We start from the raw sequence: 18,113 nt of genomic DNA on the forward strand, positions 1-18,113 counted from the left end.
TTATGTTCTTAACATTTGAGTAACATTTGGCCTTAATTCAAATTTGACTCCTTTACCTCCTCATAGAGAATTCGTACTTCTTGAAGATTTACACAGAGATCACCTACTCCACTAGATTATCTCTGGGCCCTTTTATACCCTCCCTTTAGCACACGCTGTATCCCAGCAAGCTACCTCTTTACACGTGCATCTACTGATGTGTCCACATCCTCTACTAGAGCTCCAGTCACTTGAATAGGAGGGACCTTGTTCAGTCCCAGAGCCTGCAGAGTATGGTACTGCCATGCAGTGGTACCCTGAAAGAGGACATTGCCTTAAAAAAGGGAGGTGACCGAGAATGGGCATGGTGCCCCAGAATGGGCATAGTGCCCTGGAATGGGGAATTGCCCTCAAGAAATGTTCACACAATGAATTGCTGAACGCTCTGTGAAATGAATCTTACTGCTTCAAAAATGACATCATTTGTTCTGAGAGGATATATTTATGAAAATATAATATATAAATACAATAAAACAATGAGATTTCAATAAGCCTTATTTAATGCAGCCAAAATTCATTCAAGCAAATCCAGCTAAGTGCAAGGAAAACAGGGAGACTTAAAACTTGTGGTAGAGTAACGATGCCAAAAATGGCCCTCTAGTAGCTATTTAATTAAATACAATAATCCTCTCAAATATGTACATAATTCTGGAAATATAACTCTGACTTTATAAATCACTTTAAATTTCATTTCCTCAAATCTTGTCATCTGCTGATGGATGATAATCTGTATTTATTTAATGTTTCATTAAAATACTATGGAAATAGGGAAACATTAATTTTCTATATTATATTATGTTACATTATATTATTCATATTACAGTGTTACATATGTAAAAACACCTCATTAGCCACACAATGTGAGCATACCCCAGCTTCATCTTATTGATGGTATTGGTGTTATTTAAGTGGTCAGGATAGGGACAGGAGATCATCAAATAATACAAAACAGGATATGTTTTGCAAAACACTTAGATGATAAAATTACTGCAATGACAGGGTGTTTTAATACTTTATATGCCATGTCAGGTGGGTGCTGTCATGAAGACCCAAGACAGATGGCACTGTGGCGTCCTTCTGTATCATTTTGCTGAGTGGACCTCATGAAAAATAGAGACTTTCTGTGTTGCTAATATTTTACTTAAGCCATAGGGTCCCTTATACAAAAATATATCTCATTAATTGATAATGTTTTAAATATTGCAAGCTTGGGAATTCTTGTACAAAGATAACAAATGAGAAACTCAAACACATAGGAAGCCGGATTGTTTAAAATAAGATATAACTATAAAGTTAAAGAAACTATTTTCTCATGGCTTTAGTATCATATCATTGTTTTCTCCAAATATATGTTATTGTTGATCAAAAATCTCTCTGATAAAAGCAAAAGCTTATACAAGTAACAAAAAATTCAAATATCAAACCAGTGAAAGATGATATATCAATGTTTTCATGAGCAGTAATAAAGCACAAAACATTTCAAATCAGGTGTAACTCCTGAAATTTTTGGTAGGATGACTAAAAATTAAGTATATAATCCTAATTATCTATATAATTTTGGAAATATTTTGAATAACATAACAAAACAATAGCCTTAATTTCCCCAAAAACATTGTCTATATATTGCTACAAAATTACAAGCTTAGAAACTATATATATTAGATACTAAGCACCCAGGATAATATATTCTTTATTATAATGAATATGCTGAACACATAGCATTTTGTCCCATGGTTAAGAATTTAACACACATCCTTTTCTAAAAAATGTTTTTGCTTGAGTGAGGCAAATATTATTGAATCAACACCAAATCAAACCTGTTCCAGATGGAAAAGCACATTTGCTATATCCAGGACTCTCTCTACTGTCCTTTCAGGGTCCGAACTGTCTCCAGTCCTGTTCGGTAAGTCTTTGTACAGAGCCATTTGCCATCTAATAGCAGGATCCTCCAACTGCAGAGAAAAGAAAAAGTTCGGAAAACACAAGTTTACAATGTGAAGAGGGGAACGCCCACTCTGAAGACTGCATCTACAATGAAGTATTGAGCACAGCACAGCATCAAACACTACACAAAGTCAACACAAAGGAGGACCTTGTGCTTAAGAAATTAATGTTCTAGTGTAAAGACAAACATTAAACAGTTTACAACTGTGATGAGGACTACTGAAAAGAAATGTAAGGCACCATGAGGCTTAACCTACTCTGTTGGTTGGGAAGATTTCCCTCAACAAGTGATGTGCCAGCTAGGATGTCAGGATGAGTGGAGATAGTTAGGAAAAGGCAGTTCTTGAACCCTTTATTTCACAGCCCAACCTTGAAAGATGCACATATTTACTTTCATAGACAGTGACATAAGATTGTGTTTATCTGTAAATATAAGGACTCTACAACAGAGTTTAGTCTCACTAAAACAAAAATATCAGTTCATATAAGTCCATAGAGGGCTATACTATCATATTCTTATAGGAAAGGAGTCTACCCATTCTTCTCTTCAATACTGTCAAATTTCCTGAGTGAAAGATTTAACTGAATTTTCTGTTTTTAACACAGATTATTATTAACCACCTAACTGACAAATAAAAGCATCTTTACAGGGGCAAAAGCATGTTGCTTCAAAAAAACAAAACAAAAACAAAAACCAAATGTAGGCCCTGGCTGGTTGGGTCAGTGGGAGAGTGTCAGCCTGGTGTGTGGATGTCCTGGGTTCAATTCCTGGTCATGACACACAGGAGAAGCGACCATCTGCTTCTCTACCCCTCCCTTCACCCCTCTCTCTCTCTCTTCTTCTCCCTCAGCCATGGCTCAAATGCTTCAAGCACATAAGCCTCAGGTGATGAGTATGGCTCTGTGGAACCTCCAACTCAGACACTAAAAAATAGCTCAGTTGCGAGCATGGCCCCAGATAGACAGAGCATCAGCCCCAGAGGATGCCATGTGGATCCTGGTAGGGGCGTATGCAGGAGTCTGAAGTTTGTCTCTCTATCTCCCCTCCTGTCATTTGGAAAAAAAGGAAAAAATTACATATATATAAAAAAATACAGTGTACTCTGCCATTAAAACTGGGCAAAGCAATCCCTAGCTCCCTTCCCCTTTAACATTTCCATGAAAAATGGAAGACCAGGGGCAGGAAGAAGTGAATGGGCAATATTGAAACCTCACAGTTCCTCGCCCAGGAAGTCTAACTTGAAATGTCAAACATTAACTTCCATCTGAAGGCAAACACAGAGAGAGAGCTTCATACACCAGGTGGCTTGTGAACACCGGGTGTCCTGCAGTAAAACAAAGTGCTTTTTCTCCTCACACTTTTTTCAACTGAGGACCATTTGGTACTTCTAGATCTGCACACTTACTTATAGTTGGCAAAATAAGTTTAATCTTTATTCTGTCTAATATAAAATTATTCTCTCCATCCCCAGAATTACCATTTCAACAAGATCAAGACAATGTATTCAAGAAGGAGCTTGTAACAGAAGACTCCATGTTTTGCACTCTGTCTGTCTCCCTAATACATGTGCCTACCCACCCAACATAAAAAACACAGAATGAAATGTCAAGAGTGTGTATGCATTACCTCTTTATAGTCAGGCCTGATTCATCAGGAGGGGAAATATTAATTACAAACATGTTTCCTTCCTTTTTTCCTGACTCCCCAATATCAACACAGGTCACCCAAAGAATTCCTCTCAGTGACCCCAGAATATAATGGAAGAGTTTCCCTTCTGCTCAGCCATGCATAATCTTTTTTATTGGACCGTTTCCCTGAAAGCAGCAGAAACCCCTTCTTGAGAGGCACTGGACTGTCCTGTCTCTGCTCAGCAATGCTTTCCTATGACGGTCCCAGGGATCCTGAGGGCCTTTTGGGGGCACATGCTGCCTTCAGACACCCATGTGTGTAGCATGAACTCCTCACTGCAGGTTCTGCTAAAGGCTATATGAAGATTTTTTTAAATGTGCAAAATCTTTGGCTGTCTGGAAAGAGATCATGGTCTAATAGTCTCCTTCTGGAAAGTCCTTCCTCGGGGGTACTGGGCACACCTACTGTGCATGACAACTGCTCTGAGTATCTGTACTTGTGAGTGCCATAAGGCACGGCCTCACCTTTATCATATTATAGTCCAACATATTAAAAAGAATGTGAGTTGGGTCTTAGAAAGACATATATTATACAGTAGTTACTACTTTAAGACATTTGGATACTTTCATAATTTAAAAAAATTCCTCAGAGGGATGCAAGAATAGAAAACAGTTAAAATAATGAAGTGCTAGACTTCTTACATTTCATAACAGATTTTGTGAACAAATGAAGAATTTACCCTAGTATCAAAAAATTTCCAAGTAACAATCCAGGCTTCCTGAAATACAAAAACTAACTACTTCCAGCCATTATTTTTAATATGCATTAAAAAGTAGGTGTTACCGGTGGTTTTCATTGTGTTTTCTTCGAAAGTGCACTTGTTTTTCTAGGTAACTCAATTATCCCTATTATAGAAATTCGTAACATCTTCTATGTACCTATGACTTGTAAATACAGTATACATGTCTAATTTCTAAGCCCTAGATGTAATATTTCAAATTCTTACAGATACCTGTCTCCATGTACTAAGGGTCCTCAAATTCAGGTAGACAAAGAAAATGTCTAACCTTCATTCACTTCAACTGCTGACGTTTTTTCAAGGTCTGACAATCTGATGATCTACTTTTAAAAATGCATTTGTTCTCTAGAGGGTCTTTAATACAAAAAGGTTTCCAAGTAGGACAGTGACTGATTAAAATAATACATTTTCACTATCCTAATTGCTCCAATAACATTATTTGGAGTACTGTTCTAAAGAGAGAGCTACCAATGTATAGACACTAAATGTGCTTTAGAACATCTCTGGCTTACCTTGCCTTGTAAATGGATATTACTGCGGATGACGTCCTGGACTTCATCCTCAGTGTCTTCCTGTCAAGAAATAAACGTTATCCAGGAGTCTTATGAAGTATCACCTGTTAGGAGTCAGTAGAAATCACACACACCTCCTTCCAAACAGTGTGTGTCTGACAGTATCTTTATAGAATTTTAATGCATGCCACAAACATGGGAGCCTCTCTCTTGCTACTGCTGTGACCTGAAACACTAACACGCTTGAACTCCACAGTAAATGCACAAGACTCAATGGAACTGAGTTTCCAGTTCACAAGGGGGGGGAAGGTGAACTGTTTCCTGAGGTGCAAACAGAGGTAAGTCTCTCCGTGAAGCATCCACAAAGAAATTTAGCACTTAAAACACGCCCCACCGTGCAGCGCCTGGGAGCACACGCAGAGAATCAGATATCAGACAACAGCCAACAGACCCACCCCACGTGAGCGGCCACCCTGCCAATCTCTACTCATTTGCTCCATGCCAGATACACAGGAGGTGCCTCAGGGTACCCAGGCAGGAAGAACCTCACCTCCCATTTATATAAATATACACTAGTAATCCCATGTATAGTCTTGAAAAATTGCATCCTCATAAGAATAGCCATGAAAATGAAAAAATAGGCTCTAAAGAAATCTTGAGAACAGAAATCACAGCATATCTCACCACGATCAGCACAGCACACAACGCTCCTACCGCTGAAAAATCACCCTTCATAAATCTGAATATACCACTCATCTAAAATTTTACGTAGGAGATAATCTGAAATCCATTTTTTGTGACTTGTATCTTTCCCATGTGGTTCCTGAATGTGCCCTCAAGGCGATTAAACATAATTTAGAAATAAAACAGCCTGCAGAAAAATGAGAACAGGCAGTCGTTGTAGCTGAGTCCTAGGGCCTATGCAGAAAACCACTTAATAAAGCACTCAGCGCAGGTGAGCGTAGGCACAGAGCCAGAGACAAAGGCGCTGGGGAGACTGGAGGGCGGGTGATAGGCAGCCAGGCTGCGAATGGGATCTTACCATGCTGAACCGACTCTTGGCCAGGGCAATGAGCTCCTGGTCCCCAGGGGCACAGATGGCAGCAACCTCTTCAGAGCAGCCACGATGAGGGAGGTTTGCACGGAGTAGCGGTCTCCTTTCCGCCTCATTTTCTTCCGTTCCTGGTCAGAGACAGCTGCCTGCAGAACCAGGACAGGGATGTTGGGCTCTGTTGCTGCTTTTCTCCCAGAATCGTGAACCTTTCTAACTTGACTGGTTTCATATTCCTCATTCTCTGCTGGTCTCTATTTTTGGAGTCCTACTGATAATGTCTCTTTCCTTCTAGGCATCTTTGCTAATCTTAAATCCTAACCTTAGAATCCCAGGTTATTACAATTCACTGGTATGCATCTCTATATAATTTTAGAAGAAACATGCAGATTGTAATTCCAGAGAAGCTTATGGATAAATGAAAACTCCATGGTAACTTTAGATATTATATGTTTTACAATTTTAAATACTTAAGAAGAAAAACATGGTGTGTTTTTGTTCTGACAAATGCCTGCTTTGCAGCACACATGCATGGTTTACACAACACTATGATCAACTACATTTTCCTTCTATGTAGTCTTCAGACTTGTCTCCCCTGGGTCTTCACACTCATCTAGTGGAAACAGACGTGATATACTACTAATCACATTACACAAAGATTTGAGATCATCTTTATGGGACCCATTCACAACGGAGGACAGCCATGCTACCTTGGGGCCTGTCATGCTTCTGAGGGTCACCTCAAATGTCAGAGTCTAATTTTCACTGGGGAATGAGTATTCTTCTTTCCACTGAGGGTGTGTTCTAATGTCAAAATTTAAATAATTGTCCATATTCACTTGTTTGTTCATGCCAAATTTCTTTGTAGCAGTAAACCAAACACTGAAGATATTTCCATAGAAATGATATAATAGTTTTGGGCTATTGAGAAAAAAACAGAAGAGGTTTTAATATACTTGCTTTTCCCAAAAAAAGGCAAAATATATCACAACAGAATGTGGAAAATTTTTCTCATAAGTAGGGAAACAGAATCATTCAGCTTATATATTATATTATGGTAATTATATAACATATTATAATATATTATAATATTAATATATTGTATCAAGTCTATTATAAGAATCATATTCAATTGCCAAAGAGATATACTTATGTAGGGGTCCTATCTTTGTACCAATTTCTAAAAGATTATTTCAGTAAGTTTAGTAGAAAAAGCATAGTGAAAAATTATTTGTACTATTAAACTGATTAACTCATAAAATAATGAGTCAGTGGTTTTAAATGAGCTCTTTGCTAAAAAAAAAACATAATCACAATGATAAAAATAATTACCCAGCCTGACCTGTGGTGGCGCAGTGGATAAAGCGTTGACCTGGAAATGCTGAGGTCGCCGGTTCGAAACTCTGGGCTTGCCTGGTCAAGGCACATATGGGAGTTGATGCTTCCAGCTCCTCCCCCCTTTCTCTCTCTCTGTCTCTCCTATCTCTCTCTCTCTCTGTCTCTCCCTCTCCTCTCTAAAAAATGAATAAATAAATAAAAAACAACAACAACAAAATAACCTAAGCTTTAAAAAATAATAATTACCCAAATGAGGAACTACCACCTTAAAAATTAAACAAATGGATACAAATTATGCCAACATTTTTCTGTCCAATACTGGTAATTTAGTTTCAGTAAAACAATACTATATAATATGTTAAAGTATTTTATTGGGGTTGGAGTTTTTTTTTATTTTAACTTGTAGGGTTCTTTTGGTTTGTGGTTGTATAAACAGAAGAAGCTTATACCTGATTTGATATTTATAAATATTTAAGTGATCTTACAACCTAACACAGAACTGCTCAATTTTGAGAACACTAGATAAATTAATTCCTACTTATGCTGAAGGAATAACTTTGCTATGTCACAGGAAATCCGTAAACTGAAGGGAGAGGTCAATGCCTCCCTGAACAGAGATGGCGATGGGGTCCACTGCCAGGATGTGGAAGTGAAACCTACAAGCAATCCCATATGCTCATGTGCATCTATTGGCAGGTTTTGTTTGTGTGTTTGTTTGGTGCCTGTTTTGTTCCATTTTGTACACACAGATCCAGCACTATGCCTTGCCCACAGGAGTTCAATAATGTGAGACCTGTTAGAACTATTAAATATGCATACTATTGCATTTGCAGTCAATTCTCTGACATTGGAATCAGATGGCTATGCATTAAGCTGGTCACCTAGTAGGCATGTTCAAGGAGGATGGTAGAATAAGCTGGGCCCTTTCTTAAATCAATCTAGTTCAGGAGACTGGAGGTGGATCTGTCTGCCCTTTGACATCTCAGGTACATGGCTGAGGTCTTGTCACAAGAGTCCCTGAGCTCTACATCTTTCTGTTCTCGGCAATGCGTGGGAACACCTCCCTGCTCATTTCAGCTTCAGAGGTGAGTCCTAGGGCCATCCTTCTGCTGGTACTAGACCAAACAGCATAGCTTTGGGGACAAGAGGTATTTATCCCCTGATGACATCAACTGGGGGGTCCTTCATGCCATCTATTGTCAGAGCACATCAGTGATTCTGATAAAACAGCAATTAACCTGCTATAGTGGAATAATCCATTGCATGACCTTGGATGGGAACACAGCCAATAAGAAAAGAATGTTTTGCCAAGAGAATTGTTTTGTAATTCGAAGGCGAGTCACTGAAACAAGTCTATGTGACTGAAAGCAGTTGCTGGACTCTCTTCTCAGTAAAACATTCTCATAAGATTTTACTACTCCCTGCAAGGCTATTCCTTGAGATAAAAGAAAGGAATGTTGTGAGAACCATAGAAGCAATAACAGTTAATGCCTTTTGATATTGTATTGTTAGTAAGCTATCATGCAGATGTACTCCATGTATCTTTAATTAAAGGTTATGCTTGATGCTATGCCAATTTCTAAGTAAACAAGCTTTTTGAAATCTTGTGAATAAAAATAAGACACAGTGCAAACTCAGTGCCATTTGCCTGAGTGAGTGGTGGTCCTTTGCTAGTTCACTGACATTTCATCTGCTGATCTCTCTCTGCACCCCCGACTCACAACAACCACCTGCTATATGGCCAACAGAGTGGCTCTTGGATCTGTCCAAATGCTGACGCACATGTCACCATGACTCCCTTAGGACAAGAATTCAAAATATTAGTATATTTGACTCCATTGTTTGAACTAGAAACATTATTTCTGGGGGGAAGATTTATTGCATTTATGTAATATAAAATTACATATACAAACCATAATATGCACAGATGCAAAATAAAGTAAAAGTAAGGAACTGAAGCAAAATCACTAATGTCTAAATTTTTCATCAATGTTATTTGCTTTCAAACTTGTCTGAAAGTGTCAGCAGCCATATATGACAAAGCAGAGAAATTCACCAACACTTCCAATTCACACCCCATAGAGCGTGGACTGCCTTTCCAGCCACTCCTGGAACAGGTCTCCCGTGCTCCTGAGAACAGTGACCGTGTTTCTTGTGTTTCAGGAGCACAGTCACGTAAAGCAAGGACATGAGTTCCAGGTGTACAAGCTCAGCCAGCTTCAGCTCTGGTGTGCATGTCAGCATGTCAACATGGCACTTCAAACTCCAGATAAGACTAGAGGCACTGAGGGGTGCTAGTCCATTGTCCTGGGGTTGCCAATGCAGCTGGCCAGGTGAGTGGTGGAACAAGCACTCCTCCATGACTTGCTGAGTTGGGAGGGACTGAACTCCTCGGCCAGAGGGCCGGACTGTTGTTTACCTTAGCCCATTTGGCAGTACTCTTCCTGTTACTCATGGAATATAATCATTTTCTTAGTGATAATTTAAAGGTAAAGGCATATATTTTAGTATATGTGCAGCCAAAGTGAGCGGTAAAGGCATATATTTTAGTATATGTGCAGCCAAAGTGAGCACTAAAGGCATATATTTTAAAGTGTTTTGAAAAAAAGTTCCAGCCCTGGCCGATGAGCTCAGTGGATAGAGAGTCAGTCCAGTGTGTGGATATCCTGGGTTTGATTCTCAGTCAGAGCACATAGAAGAAGTGACTGTTTTCTTTTTCACCCCTTCCTCTCTCTTTTATCTCTGTCTCTCTCTTCTACTCCCTCAGCCATGGCTCAGTTGGAGCAAATTGGCCCTGGGCACTGAGGATGGCTCAATGGCCTCACCTCAGGTGCTAAATAGCTCAGTTGCAGAGCAACAGAGCAATGGCCCCAGATGGGCACAGCATTGCCCCATAGGAGGCTTGCCCGGTGGATCCTGGTTGGGGCACATGTGGGAGTCTGTCTCTCTGCCTCCCCACTTTTCACTTAAGAAAAACAAAATAATAGCTTTGGCCGGTTGGCTCAGTGGTAGAGCATCGGCCTGGCATGCCGGAGTCCCGGGTTCGATTCCCAACCAGGGCACATAGGAGAAGTGCCCATCTGCTTCTCCACCCCTCCCCCTCTCCTTCCTCTCTGTCTCTCTCTCTTCCCCTCCCGCAGTCAAGGCTCCATTGGAGCAAAGCTGGCCTGGGTGCTGAGGATGGCTCCATGGCCTCTGCCTCAGGCGCTAGAATGGCTCTGGTTTCAACAGAGCAATGCCCTGGATGAGCAGAGCATCGCCCCCTGGTGGGCATGCCAGGTGGATCCCGGTCAGGCGCATGTGGGAGTCTGTCTTGACTGCCTCCCCATTTTCAACTTCAGAAAAATACAAAAAAAAGAAAAACAAAATAATAATAATAAATAAAAGATAAAATAAAAAACAAAGAAAATTCCTCTCCCCATGTGTGATAGAAAACACAAATTGGGAGCATACCTCCCATCTTCTCTGTGAGCACCCAGAATTCAGCCATGTGCTTCTTAACGCAGCTAACTAGTTAGAGGTCTATGTATTTGGCACACATAATACACATATATTTACTCTTAGTGAATACAATGCCCACTCACCACAATCCCTGCCAACAGTGGTTTCACTGTCAATGGATTCAGTTCCAGCAGTCAACTGTGGTCTGAAAATATTAAATGAAAAATCCCAGAAACAAAGAACTCAAAAGATATTTTGAGAGAGAGGGAGACCATACTCATATAACTTTTACTACAGTATATTGTTACAACTGTTCTATTTTATTATGATTGTTGTTGTTAATCTCTTATTGTGCCTAATTTATGAACTAAACTTTATCATATGTATGTTTGGATAAAAAAAAAGTATTTACAGGGTCAGATACTGTCTATGGTTTCAGGCATCCAGTGGGGCACTTGGAATGTGTCCCCATAGATGGGGGGTGTGTGTGTGTGACTGTACATGATATTGACTAGTTATGTGCATAATGTACTGACTGGCAACTGTGCATGTGGGTGTGACTATGTGTGTTTTTTTTGTTTGTTTTTTTCTTTTTGCATTTTTCTGAAGCTGGAAACAGGGAGAGACAGTCAGACTCCCGCATGCGCCCGACCGGGATCCACCCAGCACGCCCACCAGGGGCGACGCTCTGCCCACCAGGGGGCGATGCTCTGCCCATCCTGGGCATCGCCATGTTGAGACCAGAGCCACTCTAGCGCCTGGGGCAGAGGCCAAGGAGCCATCCCCAGCGCCCGGGCCATCTTTGCTCCAATGGAGCCTTGGCTGCGGGAGGGGAAGAGAGAGACAGAGAGGAAGGCGCGGCGGAGGGATGGAGAAGCAAATGGGCGCTTCTCCTGTGTACCCTGGCCGGGAATCGAACCCGGGTCCTCCGCACGCTAGGCCGACGCTCTACCGCTGAGCCAAACGGCCAGGGCCACTATGTGTGTTTTAAGCGTGTCTTTTTATTCTAACACTTTGACATCCTGGGGTCTTGCTGACGCTTGACTGCCCTTCCCAGTGTGAGTTAGTTCCTAGAGATAGGGAATTACTTGTCTCCAAGCACGTCTTTCATATATAAGCCAAGCAATCCAGAATCCGTATTTCCCAATCACCTCCTCTACCTGGATTCGATCTGCCTGTCCCAATCACCCAGGGCAGGTACCCGAACCCAGGGTCAGCCCCTAGGATGCAGAGCCCTGAAATTACTCAAACGCCAATTCTACACCTGCTCATGCTGCCTTACCTGTTTGTTTCAGCAGAAAACAAAATAAAGGTTCTTTCCTGCATTTTCCTCTTTCCTGCATTTTCCTCTTTCCTGATGGACCCTGGGGCTTCCCTGCATACCCCACCATAGAAAGTCTTCTGTATCTAGGGAACTGTGAGTGACAGTCATTTCCACGTCTGCATATCACACCCTGAGGGGGGTGTTCAGTAAACATCACCAAATCTATAAAATTCCAGTTATAAACCTTCCAAAAATCTAAAAAAAACAAAAAACAAAAAACAATTGAAGTTGTATTCAGACATTTTCTTGAACTGTGAAACAGTGTATAAATAAATACCTTTGACATCTTAGACTTGGTGTCAGTAATAAAAGACATATTGTTGATTTCATTCTGGATGACAAAATTCTGCTCTTCTCTTTTGAAATTCTGAGAAATTGCAAAGGAAATTTTAGTTAAAATCACATAAATGAGAAGTCCATGTGATCAGAGGCTGCACAGGACCCAAAAGTTTCCACAAAGATAATTATTAATTTGATACGTGAGACTTACCAAGAAAGGGAACAAGTATGTGTTGAATATTCAATGAAGGCGCTTGGCTTGGAGCAATAATTCTCGGGACTAGGTATAAATACGTGTGTTGCACAGGTAGGAAAACTAAGGTTCAGAAAATTTGAGTAACACAGATACACATCTACCACAGGCAAAATGAATACTCAACCCCAATTACGCTGGGGAAAGCGAATCCTGTCTCCCAGGATAAACACAGACTTCCCAAGGGCTCTCACAACTGAGATAAAACTTTCCATCCTGCCAGATATTACATCTGCTTTTTCAAATTCCATACCATTTCTTCATTCTCTTTTAATTTAGGGACAGAGAAACCCTGGCAAAGTGAAGTATCTGAGCGGCAGTAGTAGAGAAAACACGACAAACGAAAGCAGAAATAATCCCTGTGTTTTAAACAGAGATTAACGATCTAACTGTGTGCTTTCCTTTATTACATTAGCAAAACCAAAATGAAAAATGCTATCGTGAGCTTCTGAAATGTTAGTAAATTATGAATAATCAAAGATTTTGTGTGAAGAACTGAAAAGACAAAGCCTCGACATTCATTCAGCATTTACCCTCTGGTGTCACCATCAATACTAACATGGCTGCCATAGAGCGTCATATTTACATATTTGGGGGAGAATATGACACACATAAAGAGGTCTGTGTTTAAATATATTCATACTATTCAAAAGCACATATTCAGGTCTTTTTTGTTATTGAAAGTATCATTAGACATTAATCTAAAAACCTACTGATCATGAAAAATTTTGTCTTGCATACAAACTTTAAAATCTTTTAAAAACTTTAAAAAGTTTCATTGGTAATTTAGTGAGTGATAAGGTTGAAAAGTCTCAGTTCTTAAAGGAAAAATGTGTAGCTTTTCTTCAGTGATTTACTCTTGGGCTCTAACGTGTCCCCTTAATGTGAGTGACACAGGGTTGGAAATCACTGGCTTTTATTTAGAGGAACGTTCATTTCTCGTGACATCACAGAAAATAAATGTTGATGTGAAGACACAAATTTATATGGTAAAAAAAATAAAGCCATATTTTACATATTATTTCTGTGTGATGGTACTTTTAATGTAGGTTTATATATATATATATACATTTGGTATTGAGTTTAACAGACTCCTCAAGGTAGGCAATAAATACTATTTATATACTAAATATTAGGTATGAAAATTTTGTTAGGAAACAGAACATTTTCAAAGCAATCTGATCTGTTTAACAATTTGATGAAATAAACTGGGAAGACTCCTCAGAGGATGAAACTGACATTGAGGTGAAAGGTTTTTATTTTCTTTGACAATAATTTGGGACAATAATAAATGCTCATTACTCACATTCTACTAGTTATTGAAAATTATAGAATACTATAAAGTTCTTCTTAGGATTAAAACCTTTCTCAGATTTAAAGACAAATAGTCTACTTGCAACATACAAAGTAGTGAACATTCACTAATGATGCACTTTCTAAGTTCTACCAACAAGGTTCCTAGCAAGGGATTTTGTTCTAACATATGAGCAAATGAAATTTCTATAGAAACACAAGTGTGCAGTGACAGAAAGTGAAGGCAGTGATGACACACGTGTGTCCTATGGAAACGCAAGTCTATGTCAGCATTTCCCAAACTGAGGCTGAGCGCTCCTGGAGGAGGTGACAGCAAAGCGCCACTGTCCCTACCTCCACCTCACCCTGAGATTTAGGGCAAACATAAGAGGTGTATGGGGTATGATTAAAATTCCTGTGATTTATTTTAAGATAAATTTAAAACTCAAAAGAAGGTTTATTTTGCCTCAAACTCACCAGAGGAACCTACCAGTTAGGTGACACCCAGCAGACAAGTTTGAGAAACTAAGGGGTGGAAAATTGGCTAAAATTTTAAAAGCCCTTAACATAGTCCAAACAGTAAGCAGTGTTTGTATTTTCCTACTTACGTGGGACTTTGACCAGTAGATGAACACCTCGGCCACCATGTGGAAAAGGTCCTCTGCTTCTGGGTTGGGCTCTTTGAGCCACTTGGCCCTGGTCACAAAATAGATAAAGTGGTTCCTCAGGCACTACTTCAAGCTGAATCTGAAACCAGGTAACTCAGGGCAGCACGTTCCCACAGAGCACATACTGCCTAAGTCACAGATGTAACATTTAGCACATTTTAAACATCAGAACTGTCAAACCGCTAACTTCTTAGTTGCAAAACACAAATTGCTCCTGACTGCCCTGATTGCAACTTTAAGATGCTCCATGGGGGAGAAAAACACAAAGAAACAAAAAACCTTATCTAGAAACACTTGGTTAGAATCATGACCAAGCTCACCACTAAGGAGTCAGGGAATGAAGCCACTCACTTGTGATATGCAAACCCAGCAAGGTCACGATAGGATTAGAAAAATTCATCACTTTTGAACATTATACCTGTTATAGTCCACGAATCTAATCAGGAGAGGGTAGAAGGCATAGAGGTCTCTGGCCAGTGTGGTGAATTCATCAAGAATGAGAAGTTCGGGCCCTGGCCGGTTGGCTCGGCAGTAGAGCGTCGGCTTAGCGTGCGGAGGACCCGGGTTCGATTCCCGGCCAGGGCACACAGGAGAAGCGCCCATTTGCTTCTCCACCCCTCCGCCACGCCTTCCTCTCTGTCTCTCTCTTCCCCTCCCGCAGCCAAGGCTCCATTGGAGCAGAGATGGCCCGGGCGCTGGGGATGGCTCTGTGGCCTCTGCCTCAGGCGCTAGAGTGGCTCTGGTCGCAACATGGCGATGCCCAGGATGGGCAGAGCATCGCCCCCTGGTGGGCAGAGCGTCGCCCCATGGTGGGCGTGCTGGGTGGATCCCGGTCGGGCGCATGCGGGAGTCTGTCTGACTGTCTCTCCCTGTTTCCAGCTTCAGAAAAATGCAAGAGAAAAAAAAAAAAAAGAATGAGAAGTTCGGCCTCGGGACATGTCCCCCCTGGCCTCGGCTTTCAGATGGTCTTCTTCAGAAACCACCATTGCTGTTTTTTTTCTTCAGCTTCTCCATTAATGGCAAGAAATGAGTTTTCAAGAGCTGAGGTTTCACTTTATTTATAATAGGCTGGGAGAATACTGTGAAGAGAGATTAATGTTGCGCTCCACCCGGCACGTTTATTTTCAGGAGGACAGACTGTAATTAGAACTTCAGCTCGATTCAAGCCCTGCCCCAGGACCCTGCCTCCAGGTCGAGTCCAAAACTGATAGTTGACTTGAATTTGAGGCATTTAATAAAAAAAAAAATTTCCCCCTAAAGGTAACACATATACATTGGGGAAATAGATAAAAGACAAATATTAAAGTCAACCATAATCACCTTGCCCTACCTAAATGAGTCAGACATTTGTGTAGTTCATTGGAGTTTTATAAATAAACAATCTCACAGATGTATATTTATATGCATTTCTGAATTCAATCTTTAAAATACTCTTTATTTTCTATGATATTGTGGTGTTGACACCTTACTGTTTAAAAATGGCCTGTATTCTGCTACTCGATGTGCCCAGAGAGCCCTAGTCTAGTGGTGGGTATTTAAATTACTTCCAATTATTCCACATAACCAGGGCGATGGCACATAAACTGAAGCGTAAACACTTATGTGCATCTGTGGCCACCCTCCCCCACTCCTGCTCAGACAGATGACTGCAAGTGGGCCATTTCACAATCCTGCTTTCTCTCTGTCTGTCTGCAGAATCATTAGCTCGCACTGCTGTGTTTACTCGCCGATCTTAGGATATCACAGAGAAAATGTTAACTCACTTAAAAGTAGCGACTATATGGAAAGTTACTCAATGTCTACTTTTTTAAAGAACTGCGTGACATTTTAGCACAGAAGGAATTATTAACAAAGACCAAGATAGAAAAAGTCTCAGCTTCTGTATTTCAAATCTTTGGGAATGAAACCACTTGAAGTGGTCCATTCCTCCCCAACCCTTACCTGCCAGTCTCTTCATCCAGGCTCCCTCGTCAATCCCCAGGTTGTTATATATGATTTTCAGGATGTTCCCCAGGAGGGTGTTCATGTGCTCGGAGTTCAGGGCCGTGCAGCACATTTCAGCCCTTTCTGGGTTATTTTCGGGCCCATGCTCCCACCAATGGGACATGTAGCTACAAAGCACGGGCAGGATGACTTCCATCACGTGCGGCATCTGCGTGTAGCGAATACCAGACTCAGCCAGCTCCACAATCTCTTCCATGAGTTTCTCCAAAGACGGTATATTTGGACAGACGTCTTCCACATTAGCTGGCAAATCGAGAGCTAGGGGAACACACACAAAAAGAGATGGTGCTCACTGAAATGACAGTCACAACAACCATCTCATTTGGCTTTTAGGACTCGGCACACCCTCACGCCTCCGCCTGCGCCCCTGTCCTTTCCCCATAACAACGTTGTCAGCCTTTCTAGCCATCTGCTCCCACGCTCACATCTGTTCCCCTTTCAGAGGAAGCTGTTCTGTGGTCCCTGCTAGGCGTCCCAGCTGTGCCCCAGGTGGCCAGCCTGTCTCCCAGCATGCCCGCACAGCCTGCACGCACAGCACCATCACCGACTGCCAGCAGCCTGGACGAGCTGGACTCCCTCCCGGGTCCTTTGGTTTCCAGACGCTCCTCGGTCCACAGCAGGGGAGGCTCGATTTTCCACCTGTCACACTTCACATCATGGGTAAAACTCCCTTTGCCCCAAACCCCCCTTTCCTAACTTCCCTGCATTCAGTCTGTCGTGCCCTCTTCTGAATCATCAGCCCCCATCATCCCTCTTTTCTCCCAGCTGAACTTTTAAAGGCAGTGTTCCTTAGAGAACTGTCTGAACTCACTTCCCTTTTGGCTGAAGATTGTGCCTAGGCAAGGTTAACTGTTCCCAGGGGCTCCTGCTATGAGCTAACAACTCCCAAAGCCACAGCTCTTCACTGCTTCGTATCTAATACAGAATGTTTCCAAAGCAGCTAAACCTCAATGGGTCTAAATTTAAACTCACTCTTTCTCTTCTCTAATCCACCTCTTGAGCTTATACTGCTAGTGTCATTCCCAATCAGTCACCAGGCTGGAAACCTGGAGAAGGTCTAGACTGTGGGGCTCCCTCGCCCCCAGGCCTAGGCAGGGAACATGACCCCGAGGTCACTACATCCATGGGCCAAGGTTCTGCTGTCACAGCTGCTCTGACGCTTCACTGCCATTCCCTAGCTGGTGCTCTTCCTCACTGCTGTCAAGATGGGTTTCTGGCTGCACAGCTCATCATGCCACTCCCCCTTTTAACAGCCAATAAGAGGGTCTTCTTTGTGTTGGTACAGAGCCCCTTCTTACTGAGCTGGGAAGCCTACTTCACCTCAGCTAGCTTTTACCACTCTCTCCTTAAAGATCTCCACCTCAAAGAGCTTTAAGTTTCTCCTGAAGTGAGAGTTTAGTGTCCTAACTTCAACACTCCTCTGGTGCCCACTCTGTGAGTCTTCCCAGGTGTTGTTTTAACACTGATTTTCTATGTCCCAGGGTTCTTCACTCTGAATTCTATCACAAGTATTTGTGGGTCTCCCTCCCTCTCCTGCA

At 41.5% G+C, this 18,113-nt stretch overlaps 1 protein-coding gene across 1 annotated transcript in view; it reads right to left on the bottom strand.

Moving 5' to 3' along the window:
• LOC136319466 (ryanodine receptor 2-like) overlaps positions 1–18,113 on the bottom strand; it is a 190,264-nt gene that overhangs the window by 152,443 nt on the left and 19,708 nt on the right. Inside the window, 11 exon segments of the mRNA XM_066252720.1 lie at positions 183–296; positions 1,857–1,991; positions 4,925–4,984; positions 5,967–6,022; positions 6,025–6,124; positions 12,356–12,445; positions 14,512–14,599; positions 14,990–15,080; positions 15,500–15,569; positions 15,571–15,650; positions 16,513–16,833. Of these exon segments, the coding sequence (XP_066108817.1) occupies positions 183–296; positions 1,857–1,991; positions 4,925–4,984; positions 5,967–6,022; positions 6,025–6,124; positions 12,356–12,445; positions 14,512–14,599; positions 14,990–15,080; positions 15,500–15,569; positions 15,571–15,650; positions 16,513–16,833 (1,205 nt within the window).

The sequence above is a fragment of the Saccopteryx bilineata genome, chromosome 1 (assembly GCF_036850765.1).
Source record: "Saccopteryx bilineata isolate mSacBil1 chromosome 1, mSacBil1_pri_phased_curated, whole genome shotgun sequence".
Classification (NCBI taxonomy): domain Eukaryota; kingdom Metazoa; phylum Chordata; class Mammalia; order Chiroptera; family Emballonuridae; genus Saccopteryx; species Saccopteryx bilineata.